Source organism: Crotalus tigris, unplaced genomic scaffold (genome assembly GCF_016545835.1).
Source record: "Crotalus tigris isolate CLP2741 ecotype Arizona unplaced genomic scaffold, ASM1654583v1 scf7180000018690.2240587, whole genome shotgun sequence".
Classification (NCBI taxonomy): domain Eukaryota; kingdom Metazoa; phylum Chordata; class Lepidosauria; order Squamata; family Viperidae; genus Crotalus; species Crotalus tigris.
Window position 1 is genome coordinate 1,610,314 of NW_024097149.1, and position 13,859 is coordinate 1,624,172.

General features: G+C 38.6%; 1 protein-coding gene across 3 annotated transcripts in view; it reads left to right on the forward strand.

Annotated features, from left to right (window-relative positions):
- Positions 1-2,820, forward strand: part of USP13 (ubiquitin specific peptidase 13) — an 88,438-nt gene extending 85,618 nt beyond the window's left edge. For all 3 annotated transcript variants that reach the window (XM_039355445.1, XM_039355448.1, XM_039355446.1), the window contains 2 exons: positions 1,066-1,150; positions 1,879-2,820. In XM_039355445.1, the coding sequence (XP_039211379.1) occupies positions 1,066-1,150; positions 1,879-1,972 (179 nt within the window). In that variant the 3' untranslated portion in view covers positions 1,973-2,820. The remainder of the gene's footprint in view (positions 1-1,065; positions 1,151-1,878) is intronic.
- The last annotated feature ends 11,039 nt before the right edge of the window (positions 2,821-13,859 follow it).

Sequence of the window (13,859 nt, forward strand, 5' to 3'; positions counted from 1 at the left end):
TGAGTTTTGGCAGGGGTCTTTACGATCTTCTCCTCATGCTTCAGTTTGTTTGCAGCATTCCCTGCTTTTTTAACCATTATTTTTTTAATCATCATAACTCTTGCAGGAAAAATAAACCATAGGATGGAGCTTTTAGACAGCAGTTAAAATTTGTTGAGCATCAATTAATGCAGCAGCACAATCAAAATAACCTGAGAATACCAAGAAATGCTTGATGCACCTAACTATGGAACTTTTAAGGGAGATAATAAATGTCTGAAATATAAAAAAAATATTCTGAGATATATTGCATGCAGTCCAGGAAAGGTTGAATATTGCTGAGGGCTTCTATGCTATGTCATCTTTTATAGGAAATAGCATTAAAGTAGATTTGATTCATGACAACCACACAGACAATATATTTGCAGGGTTTATATATATTCTGAAAAGCTACAGTGCAATACTTAGTGATCTGTTGGCATGTGGGTTTGCAATTTTCAAAAATGTCCATTTTATTCCTGAAATTAATTTTTTAAGAAAGGGGACCAATAAGAATATCAGGAGTTAGTTGATTAAGGAATTGTTATTATAGGAATGTGGGCAAGATTTCTGGACCGTCTTCATCATGACTTTGCTCATTATACTCTTGATATGGGTATGTCTAGTTTAACGAAGAGAAGGACAAGGGGGGACATGATAGCAGTATTCCAATATCTCAGGGGCTGCCACAAAGAAGAGGGAGTCAAGCTCTTCTCCAAAGCACCTGAAGGCAGGACAAGAAGCAACGGGTGGAAACTAATCAAGGAGAGAAGCAACCTAGAACTAAGGAGAAACTTCCTGACAGTGAGAACAATTAACCAGTGGAACAACCTGCCTCCAGAAGCAGTAAATGCTCCAACACTGGAAGTTTTAAAGAAGAGACTGGACAGCCATTTGTCCGAAATGGTGTAGGGTTTCCTGCCTGAGCAGAGGGTTGGACTAGATGACCTCCAAGGTCCCTTCCAACTTTGCTATTATTATTATTATATTTCTGGACCGTCTTCATCATGACTTTGCTCATTATACTCTTGATATTTTCTTGGGCAGGATATGAACTCTTTGGCTTCATCAGTCACATGGGAACATCCACCATGAGCGGCCATTATGTTTGTCATCTGAAAAAGGAAGGAAGGTAATGTAGTGTGACCTTACTGCTTGTGTTACTAATGTTACGCAGTGCCCAAATGTTGGACAAACATTTTGAGATTGGCACTTCTATGGAAACCCAAAGTCCTTTTTCAAAATGCAGCTGGACTTGTCTTTTTCCTTGAAGACGTTTTGAGAATGGAAGGATTTATAAATTCCCTTTAAGTGGCCTCAGTGACTCTCAGAAAGAATGCCTAATGAGCAGATGACTGCAAGCAATATAAATCCTTTCATCCTCCACCATTTGGTCAGAGCTGATGAAGCTTCTTAGATAAGAAGTGAAACGTATTCTTCTTCCTCAAGGAAAGAACAGTCCATCTGCCTTTTGGAAAAGCATTTTTGGGACAGCCATGACCTGGATGACTGAGAATCTCTATAGACATCTATGGAAAACCATGTCAGAAAATTCCATTTCTTGAATGAATGAATGAACTAATGAACGAACAAACAAACAAACAAGGCTGGCTCCCATGTTAGCAGTGGTTTTGATTAAGTGGATTAAGAGCCGAACACAAATTGTTTTTTAAATGTCCGAAGCAGTCAGACTGCTGCTTGTTCCTTATCCTAATTCTCCAGATAAGAAAAATCAACATATGCTCTTAATCAAGTAAGATGTTGGGGATGGTGGTAGTGGGGCCAGCTGTTGTAGGTGTTCCATATCCATTTAATTTAATTTCATAATGTTCACTGCATTTCCTTCTTTCTCCTTTTCAGGTGGGTTATCTACAACGACCTTAAAGTTTGTGCCTCGGAACAGCCACCCATAGAGCTAGGATATATTTACTTCTATCACAGGATACCAAGTTAGACCTCACTATGTTCTCTGGCCTTAAGAAGCCATAAGCCTTTTTATTCTGCCAAAAATGTGTTTCAAGTAAGCAAACCCCCCCCCCAAAAAAAAAAGAAAAAAAAAAGAAAAGCAAGAAGGAAAATATTTGGTCCTATTTATAGCTTAAATCAGGATAATTCAATTGATGCCTTCTTAAACCTTGTAGAGGAGAGCTTTCTATTGAATGATGATGCATTGTAGGATTTTAAAGTGTGTCTACATTTTGTGGAGACCTTAAGACTGTTCTGACCACTAGCAGAGGTTGTAGCAAACATCCAGAGAACACAAAACTATTCCTGCACTGAGAAGTTCCCATCTTACTTTTAACCCTTAAGGATTGAGGGTAGCGAAGCCGTTGCTTTGAACTAGGAATTCATCACTATTCTGGATGGAATATTTGCTAGCATGAAAAGTTGCTTATCTGGAGCCCTAAGTTTCCAATTAAAAAGAGAGAAAAAAAGCTGTAAGACCCCAGAATATTTTGCAGACTTCAGAGCTTGAAATTAAACCTAATTATTGAAGCCAAGGTGACTTATATTGTGTCCCAATACAGTCTGAATGGTTGTTTTTTTTCATTTGGGATTTGATCACATGCCATGTTTTATTTTATTTCTGTACCGGATGATTGATGGTCCTAAAGTTCTTCATCTAAGAAAGTGCCCATTTCATTCCCTGCAATGAATCAGTGTACACACATATGCGTTTATCTGCGCAAATGTTTATGAGGGCCTGTGGATCGATAAACATCAGAATGGCTATTTTCCCTCCTCTGTTACGAATTGCAAATAAAGTTTGAAACATGCATCATAGAAATGCATGGCAAATGGCTCGCAATATTATCTTGTGATGGGGATATAGGTAGTCCTCACTGAGCGACCTCACTGGGACCAACAGCTTGGTTGTTAAGCAAAGCAGTCCCTACGTGAGAAGGGTCTAGGACAGGGGTCTTCAAACTTGGCTCTGTTATGACTTGTGGACTTCAACTCCCAGAATTCCTCAGCCAGGCACGCTGATAGCTCTGGTTATTTATAGGGAAGCTTAATGAAGCCATCCTCAGCAATGACACACGAGGAGAAACAGATTTGTGACAAAGCACACCTGCGCTTCCCAAACTTTTTCTTTCGTTACCCAAAGACAGTCCTTCTTTCGTTACCCTTATCAGACAGTCCTTTTTACCCAATGTAGGTCAAACTTTTTAAATCAATTTAAATGTTCCTGTTGTCTTCCAGTAATAGATTGTTACTCAAAGAAAAAACACTTTTATCCAAGTCTAGGGAGCATTCAAGTATACTGTCGTGATATCTGGCAAAGGTCTTTTAATAATTTCAGTCTTGAGTGAAAATGATTGCTCGGTAAAAGTGCTGACAGATTGATTTTTCTCCTTTTTCATTTTAAATACAAACTATGCTGACTCGCCAGTAGTTTGCAAATGAAGTCAGTCTTCCACCTATCTCACATTGCTGCATTACGCCTGTGTTTTTTATTTTGAATCTCTCTTCCTGAACGTTTTAATAGTTTTTCCAAAGCTGTTTTAATCTGGATTTTGATTGTTTTCATAAATCATAGGCCTGAGAAGCTTTATCATTTCTTTTCCTCTGCTGAAACATTTGATCATTTGCAATGGCATGTAAAATCATTTCTAATAATTGAAAAAGAAACTCAATTGCCAGGGCAAGTAACTTGGATTAAAAAAAAGGGGGGGGGGATTCGGAAGCTATTATGATGGATGCATGTATGAACAGATTTACACCGAGACACATTGATGCGTGCATCCCCTACACATATGGAAAGGCAGGAATTATAGTTCATTATGTTTGAATTCAGAATTCTATATTCTGCAGTTTAAGGGCTTGGGTCTAGAAGCCCACAAGACAATAATAATACTGTATTACTGTTATAAATAAGACTGTAGGGCAGTGTTTCCCAAACTTTACAATTTTAAGGCATGTGGACTTCAACTCCCAGAATTCCACAGCCAGCGTTGCTGGCTGTGGAATTCTGGGAGTTGAAGTCCTCATGCCTTAAAATTGTCAAGTTTGGGAAACACTGCTGTAGGCCATTGTTTTTCAACCTTAGCAAGTTTAAAATGTCTGGACTTCAACTTCCAGAATTCCTTGGACAGCATGCTGACCAGGAAATTCTAGGAACTGAAGCCCACACATTTTAAAATTGCCCAGATGGAGAAACCCTGCTGTAAGGAGTGTCTTCTGACCCTGGGTCTCCTTCCAATTCAATCTGGCATCTCATGCCATTTCTCTGCAGGCAGCTTGGCATACTGATCATGCTTGCTGTGGTGGTAGATTCGGGGTTCTTCAACACAAATTTGCCAGCTGACCTTCTGTATCCTTATGCTTAGCTAGAGAGGAGATCAGCAAAAAAAAAATAAAATAAAATCTGATTTTAATGCTTCCTCCAATCTGTCTTATTCCTTCGTTTTTCCAAATTTACCCAGAAAGCTCATCCTTAAGAATTAGGAAAGACAGAAATTTAGCTGGGTAGTTCGAGATGTAATTCTAGAAGGGGCTGCTCATGAACAGTAGGTGCATCCAGAAGTCAATCAGACTGTCTTAGTGGCATCTGGAACAATACTCAATAGTCAAAATGGTCTAGAAGTCAAAGCCTAATCATTCCAAGTCAGAGCTGCTTTTCCAGTGAGCCAAATAAGAAAACAAATGTCCGGGACAGGATCTCACTAGCAAAGAATCTGTATACCCAGATCTGTCAGGAAGTTACGATTCAGAAAGCAACAATAACCAGAAATGGAGATTTGCAAGTTGTAGGTACAGTCCTCGACTTGCAAGTTTGTTTAGTGACCATTGGAAGTTACAAAGACCTTGAAAACAGGGACTTATGACCATTTTTCACACTTAAGACCATTGTAGCATCCCCATGGTCACATGATTTACATTTGAATGCTTGGCAACTGACTCACATTTATGACTTTTGCAGTGTGCAGGGGTCATGTGATGCCCTTTTGCAACCTTCTGACAAGCAAAGTCAATGGGGAAGTCAGATTCATTTAACAACGACAGATTTACTAATTTTTGTAAACATTGTAACTTCAAACGGTCACTAAATGAATCGTAAGTCAAGGACTACCTGTACTGTGTCCTTATGTAGTTGGTGCTCAATATATCTGCTCCAGCTGCAAGACCATCACAATATATTGTTACCCACCTTCACTCAGCTAGTGAATAAAAAACAGACAAATGTTGTAAAAAGGAAATAAACAGAAGTAATAAGCAGATAAGAAATAAAAGAGACAGAAAAGAAAAAAGGGCATAAAATATCAGCTTCTGATCTTTACAGCAGCTATAAATGCATTTTTATTTTATGCTCTCTAAGGTGTCATCCTTGTTTCCATGTTCTACCTTTTCTAATCCTCAAACCCATAAATCACAAGTTATTTTTTTTCTATTTTAAGTAAAAAAAAAAAAAACCCATAAAGGGTTTCTAATCACTGTTCTGAGCATGACTGAACTAGCAAAGAGGGCTTGACAATATTAACCAACTTCCTCCTTCCTTAACTTCGATTAGGTCTACCAGCCATGGATTATATAAATCCACATAACCATTAAATAATATCAGTGTGGTATAGATTTCTATATTTTCCTGCTGTCTACTGGTTGTCTGGAGATTTGCAGACCAATTCCGGTGGACTTATTTATGTGAGGTCAAGACAAACACGGGGGCACTCTGAATCTTTGGAGCAGATCCAAAGATGGTGCAAGAAATCACAAATTAACTTGTGATTGATGAGTTTGAGAATTAGAAAAGGTAGAATATGGAAACAAGGACGAAACCTTAGAGAGGACAAAATATAAATGCATTTATAGCTGCTGTAAAGATCAGAAGCTGATATGTCATTTTTTCCTTTTCTGTCTCTGATTTATTTATTTACTTATTGCTTCTCTTTACTTTCCTTTTTTAAAAAAATTGTATGGTTTTTATTCATACATGATCATAAATTTGAATATATGTTCTGAATGAACTCTTTGCAGTGGATTGGAATTGTTTTTCTTCCTCCTTATCCTCCCTCTTCCAGTCCTTTGAAATTTAGTGGCTGCCCAAGTCCAGCGCAAATGCATCCATGTGTAGTCTTCCCTAATACTAATATTCCAGAAGAAAACATCAATGGTGTGAATCATCATTTTATCCAATGGTATAAGAAAGGATTGAATTAAGCCTCCTTTGACTCCCTTGGGCATACATATCTCTTTGTGGGCCAACAAACAATGTCAATACTGTATCTGGTCAATAAGTATGAAGACAAGACTTTCCTTTGAAAGAACTCTTGTGTACATTCAACGGGATACTTGCATTGGAGGAGTTTCAACACTGTTTACATGACCATTGCTGTTACAGCTTAGGGATTTATGACAATTCAAACATTTGAGAATATGATTTTCCTCTAGCAGGTGGGGAATGATGAGGTTTGTTAGGGAAACTGTTTTGTTTCTGAAGTGGTTGTTCACAAGCTAAGCACGAATACAGAATATTTAGATGCATTGGCCTTGGGATAGTTAGCAGCAGTTTCCTTTCAGGATGGCTGCTCTTCGGACTACATGATATCAAAGTTCAATTAATTCTTTTGAGAAGGAAGAATAGCGTGGACTTCTAACATCTAGCGCCGTGGTGGCGCAGTGGCTAGAATGCAGTACTGCAGGCTATTTCTCCTGACTGCCGACTGCCAGCAGTTCTGCAGTTCGATTCTCACCGGCTCAAGGTTGACTCGGCCTTCCATCCTTCCGAGGTCGGTAAAATGACGACCCAGATTGTTGGGGTCAGTAGGCTGACTCTGTAAACCGCTTAGAGAGGGCTGTAAAGCACTGTGAAGCGGTATATAAGTCCAAATGCTATTGCTATCTGTTGCACCCAAAGCTTTCCAGATTTTACACTGGCATAGCTCCCAGCTATCCCTACCAACTTGGCCAATAATGAGGGTTACTGATAATAAGGCAGCAACATCCAAATGGCCAGATTACTCTTCTTTAACCACAGGATCACTTTCCAAATACCTGAGAAGTGGAGGGACAAAACACTATAACTGATAAAGGAGAATATTTGTAGCTCAGGGTTGAAATGAGGGGTCCTTGGCATTCTCTCTGAGCTTGGTTGTGTTCTTGTAGTTGTTTCATTACCCAAAGGAGGTAACACCATCAGTGCTACTAGGGAGTGGGGGGTATTGTTTACTTCTTGATTGTTGGCCTGATGTCTAACCAAGATTAATACCAGATCAACAATCAAGAGGTAAACAATACCCCAATCAAGGAACTGCCAAACAAGCGAGCAGTAAGCAGCCCAACCAAAGAATCTTCAAAATTACTCCCACCAACATCTCAGGGCAAGCCACTAGAACAGGGGTGTCAAACTGCCAGCCTGTGGGCCAGACACATCATCTGGGAACTGGGCCCACCCCATTGCCGGCAATGGCAAAACCGACCCGATACGTTGTGCGACGTCATGTGATGTCGTGAGTTTGACATGTCTGCACTAGAATATAAATTAAGAGCAAATCCTTACTTGCACTGATGTTACCTAGCTTGAGTAATGCATGTCTGCAAGAAAACAACCAAGCTCGGAGAGCACCAAGTACCCCTCAAAGCATTATAAGGTTGAAACTAGTTTTTCCAACTGCAGTACAAAAGAGCAGTTTCAAAGAAGTGGATTGCTTCTGGTAAAGTTTTAACTGCCCGTTTCAAAGCCAAAGCAGATGTCTTGAACATCAAACATTCAGTTGAATCAGCTTTGCTGCAGGCTGAAAATTTTCTCTTTTCTTAGAACGTCAGATGTTATTGGTTTTATCCAAAATGAGCCAGACTTTTAAAAACAGGACACAGCCCTGAAATATTATATAAGAGCCATGGGGGCACAGTGGTTAGAATACAGTACTGCAGGCTAACTCACTGCTCACTTCAGGAGTTCGATCCTAACCGGCTCAAGGTTGACTCAGCTTTCCATCCTTCCAAGGTCGGTAAAATGAGATTGTTGGGGGCAATATGCTGACTTTGTAAACCGCTTAGAGAGGGCTGTAAAGCACTGGGAAGTGGCCTATAAGTCTAAGTGCTATTGCTATTATGCTGTATATGAAATCAGCAGAAGAAATGCAGGGAAGATTAATTTGATTGTGTGTAGAAAAAATCCTGAAGGAGCTATGAGAAAATCCCATGGAATAATGGAATTATGATCCAGTTAGACTCTGGTGCCTGTTCTCTGGGATAATGATTTCAAAGCATCTGTTTTAATCTACATGTCTGGCTAAAAAGTTATAAGAGTGCAACATTGATTTAATGACCCATTTGGGGGAATGGGTGTTAGCTAAATGCAAGTTTCTATTAAAATTGAGTGTTGATAATTAACGTAATTACATAATTTTCATCATTAGTGTCAATTGTGTCAATTTTCATCATTTGCAATACACAGAAGACCCAAAAGTTGTTAATTATATAATTATGCAAATGATGTAAATAGAAAATGAATTATATGAGTAGGACAGACAACTCTGGAAAAAAAATGAACTTTGTCCTTTATTCCAAACAAATTTGGTCCGTCCTCTTCAAAATTTGCTAAATGGAACTCTGTTAAATTGAAGTTTTAAAGTATTTTTTAGAAGTCATTAGTTTGCTTCAGTAAGGTTTTATGTTTGGAGGAAAACAGATCCTTCTCTTATTGGATAATGTTTCAGAATGACAATCAAAGTTAAATAGTTATTGATCATAGCAAACTCTTCCCTTTCTTCCTTATCAATTTTAACTGTAGGGAGTTAAATGGAATTAGTCTTTCTTTCCAGAAGTGTGATGATGATTTATGATGGTTGTGGTAATGTATTTCACTGGAATATTCAGTACACATATGAAAATTTGTTGATGTAATCTACCACACACAAATGACATGGTCATTTTTCATTCCATCGTAGGAGAAAAAAAACTCAACTTACTTTATCCATTAGTCCAAACTGAAATTTATTTAGTGCTATCTAGAAAAATTAGAAGCAAATAATGAGATCTTTCTACTGATTGGCTGGATTTTTGCTGTCCCATATGGTATGCCTAACATAATATTTCAAGATACAATGTTCTAACATTGGCTGTGATGTAAGTTGTCCCAAAGGTGCTTTTCAAAAGTCAAATGGACTTTCTTGGTTTTTCTTTGAAAACATTTTGCTTCTTCAGTTGCCATTACTAGCACCACATATCAGTAGTAACCAATAGGTAACAGTAGCAACAAATATGATTTTGTCAAAACATGTAATTGCTACACAGTTACACCAATCTCAGTTGGGAAACACCCCTTGTAACTACAGATATGGAACATTTGAAAGCATCCTCAATAGAGATTTTTGAGTTGCAAGCCTGAAAAACCTGTCCCTAGTTAACACTTGCATACTTCTAAATGAATCTGAGGCATATTCCATTTGATTTCATTCTTAGAGCTGGTTTACTAGTTCTTCTCACCTTCAAGATATATTGCTATGCAAAATTATGGTAAACTGGATGTGCCTCTGAATTTCATCTCTTGGTTGCACAGATTTCAAAATTGAGTTAGATCACAGTTTAAGGGCTTTCCTGGTTACCTGCAGCTGAGTACTGTATCCATGGAGATGTTTGTAATTTTGGTGAGTTTTGCATTGTTCAGAATTATTTGCCTGAAGCATTATTCCTCTTTCAGGGAAGCTTTGTCTGATTTGAAGAAACAATGATTTGCCATTTTTTTAAATTAAAAAACAAACAAACTTGCAGCTCTTGGTACAGTGTCTTGTTTTTTGTGACCACCATTTTCAACAGAACTACCATGGTTACATCCATCAAAATCTGTGCCTCACTGGTGGGAAGGCACAGTACAAAGAAAGCTTTCGTCTTGGTATAATTTGGTAAAAAATAAAACAAATTAACTTCAAATAATAAGAAAGCCCTCACCAGTAGCAGAAATAAATAATGCAAGTTTCCAGCTAAGTCATGAACTTGAAGCCACAGAAAAAAGTTTATTTTTTTAAAACTGATTTAAAAATTGCACAATTTTATAGAAATACAGGAAAATAAAACAGGAAGGCATGCTTCCATTACTGTACAAAAATACGTTTACTGTGGTGCTCTGCAAGTTTTGTCAGCCATATAAATTAAACACAGTTTAATTCTGTATAGTTCCAACATAAAAATATAAGTTGCATTAATGAGCATAGCAAAACAAAAATCACTCTAAAGATGCAATAAACTGTAAAAATTTGTATTTGCTGCTAATAATGCACTAAATATATGGAAGCAAAGTTTTCCTATTGATTAGAGATGGAATTTTAAACTCCTTGTTTGCTTAGAAATTAAACCCAATTCAGGTTTATCCTATGGAATAAAAAAAATGAATGGAACAAATCCTAAGAGCAAGGGTTATTCTGCTCATATGTGCATCTTTTGTTGTGGAGTCTGGAGTAAGCTTCTAATTTTGCAAAATTCATGCATATGTTTTCCCACTTGTTCATGATTGTTTATATTCTGCCTGCCCTGCCAAAGGGAGCAAAAGTGGAGTGAGCAACATCTCTGCATAGAAAGTTGCAGATTCAAAGGCTGATTCCTTTAAAATAAACCTGACCAATTTAAACATGCTTTTTAAACACACTAAATTACTAAACAATGTAGCTTGCTCTTGAATGCATGATCCATATGTGCTAATATTTAGTGAGCTTGTCAGAAGTGATGCTGAATTCCCTTCCCTCCCCCCCACAAAGTAGGAGGTTTCATGTATTATGGCTTCTCCAACTGGTGACCTCCAGTTGACCTCCAACATATCTAGAACAGGGGCCCCCAACCTCTGGTTCATGGACTGGCACCCGTCTGCGGCTTACCAGCAACCAGGCCCCATAAACAAGTGAAGCCCCATCTGCGGGATGCAGGCAACATGCAAAACCACGTCCCTCCCAGTCCACAGAAAAACCTCTCTCCAAGGAACTGGTCCCTGGTGCTCAAAAGGTTGGAGGCCCCTGATGTAGAAGATATCAGCATATGAAATTGGCACTGAATACAGGTAGTCCTCAAGTTATGACCAGTTTGAAGTTATAACAGAATCCTGAAAAATGGGACTTACAACCCAGATTGAAGTTCTGACATCCATCTCTTTCCCCACCCCCACCCCCTCGAGTCACATGACTGCATTTTGGCACTTGGTAACTGTCTTACATTTATGGCCATTTGCAATGTCCACGGTCATGTGACCATGATTTACTATGTTTTTCCACCCCAGAAATTGGCATTTACTTCTGGTTTTTGGCAAAACACCCCCAGAGAGAAGATTTTTGTTTAATGATGGTTATTTGCTTTATGACTGCCATGTTGGCTTTGTGACTGTTGTGTTGGCTTAAGATCACTGCAAAAAAGTTTGTAAAGTTTGTGATCATCACAAATTACAAACGAAAGTGCAGGCTCAATTATGGCCATACATTGAGGACTACCTATATAGTAATGTCAATCCTTTGAATGTATTTTCCACATGCCAGCAGTCGATGACATAAACATAACATGTAAAATGCAGAAAATTTGGATAAAAGAACAGCATTCATTGGTGCAAACAGTTATCCTTTTATACCAAATCATGTTGCAATCCAATAATTGCAGGCTTGATGCTTACACAAATTAACTTATATATCATAACGTAAATGAGGGCAGATTATTCAGACTTTTTTCTTATCGTTGCTTACACAAATTAACGTATATATCATGATGTAAATGAGGGCAGATTCTTCAGACTTTTTTCTTATCGACTGTAGTTCAAAAGAAAATGTCCTGCCAGGTAAATGACCTTAAATTCCAAATATCACATAGCAAAAGCAGCACAAGATTCTCTTGTAAATTATATGCTTGAATTTCATCTAGACCTTATACTTCGGTTATCAAATATATATGTATATTTATAAATATTTCCTTTACATGTACAGCAGGTAACATACAGATATATTAAAAGCTGCAAACCTAAAATGCAGTCTTTGTATTGTCTATAAGTCCTAGAAATGATGGAGACAGAGGAATAGATAACAGAAATACGGAGGTCTCACAAATGCGTTAATCTGACTTCTCTGCAAAACTGTAAGACTTGAGGCTGATTCACAAATACACAATGGTTTCACTCTAGTGTGGTATTTCTTAACCTTGACAAGTTGAAAAGATGTGGACTTCAACTCCTCAAATTCTCCAGCCAGCAAAACTGGCTGTGGAATTCTGGGAGATGAAGTCCACACCTCTTCAAGTTGCCAAGGTTGTGGTATGTTGCTCTAGTGCAGGGGTAGGCAACCTTGGCTCTTTTATGACTCGTGGATTCAACTCCCAGAATTCTGGCTCAGGAATTCTGGGAGTTGAAGTCCACGAGTCATAAAAGAGCCAAGGTTGCCTACCCTGCGCTAGTGTCTTGTGGGTCTATCATCTGTAGCTAGGTGTATGCACTGCCTTGATTTGGAGGGCCGATTTTGTTTGAGAAGATCTAAAAGTTGTTTCTAAGATTGGTTCCGTGAGACACTTCCCAGTCTCTGGTCATGGTCTGATGCTAAGGGGATGAGAGTCTGTTCATAGACCTGGCTTTCTTTTTTCTTTTTAACCATAGCTGAGATGAAGATTGGGAGAGATGGCAAAAAGTGTCCTGAAATGCAGAACGTACAGTATACGGCATTGTGGTGACTTCGTCTCTCTCTTCTGTATACATTACAGGCACGCACCCACAAATATTACACTCATGTGTTCCTTCTTTCAATGCACTTCGGCAAACAGCCTTTGCACACAGAAGAGATTGTCCCATCTGTAGAGCAATCTTTTCCAACCTTCGTTGCCTTTCAGAGTTGTTAGAATTAACTCCCATCATCCCCAAGGAATACAGTCAGTGAATCTGCCAGCTACAGATGCTAGGATTTTAGGGGATACTAGATCGGGGAGGCTGCTAAACAACACGTTCTGTTCTCTCTAGTCCTCTTCGTGAACCAACCCATTGGCATCTTTGCAGAGAGGAGAACTTCAGCTTTCTAGAAATGATCTACCCCAGTCGTCCCCAACCTGTGTTCTGCAGACCTCGATGTTGTCACAGGGGGGTCTGCGAAGGCTTGAAAAAAATGTTATGATCTAAATCTTGAGTTAAGCCTTTGGGGTCCGTGGCCACCAAAGGTATTTAAAGGTAGTCCGTGGTAAAGAAAAGGTTGAGAATCTCTGATCTACTCAAAAACAAGATGGATTTCAGCTATCTGGCTGAGCCAATTTCCATTATATAAAAACAAGAGTTCAAATCGGTGTCTGCTTCATTACATCCCTTGTGTGACATGAATATATTTGGGCTATTCCTTCTGTATAAGCTCTTGGCATTTTATCTCCTGCTGCACTTGGGAACATGGAGATTGCTACATTATCATTTTAATGCTTCTCATCTTCCCATGGCTGCTAAAAAAATCTCATGCTTTAATGTTATTTCTTCCATGCCAGTAAAGATGGATGTACAGGAAGTCTTCGACTTATAATAGTTCATTTAGTGACTGTTCAAACTTACAACAGCATTAAAAAAGTGACTTATGATAGTTTTTTACGCTTACAAGCATTTTCACATTTACGACCCTACCACGGTCAGATGAAAAGAATTCAGACACTGACTCATATTTATGATGGCTGCAGTCTCCCAGGGTCATATGATCCCCTTTTGTGACCTGACAAAGTCAATGGGGAAGACAGATTCACTTAATAACCATGCTAATAACTTAACCCCTGCAGTGATTCACTTAACAACTGTGGTAAGAAAGGTGGTAAAAATGGGGCAAAACTCACCTTAATAACTGTCTCACTTAGCAATAGAAATTTTGGGCTCAATTATGTCGTAAATCGAGGACTACCTGTATTCCATTTTTAATTCC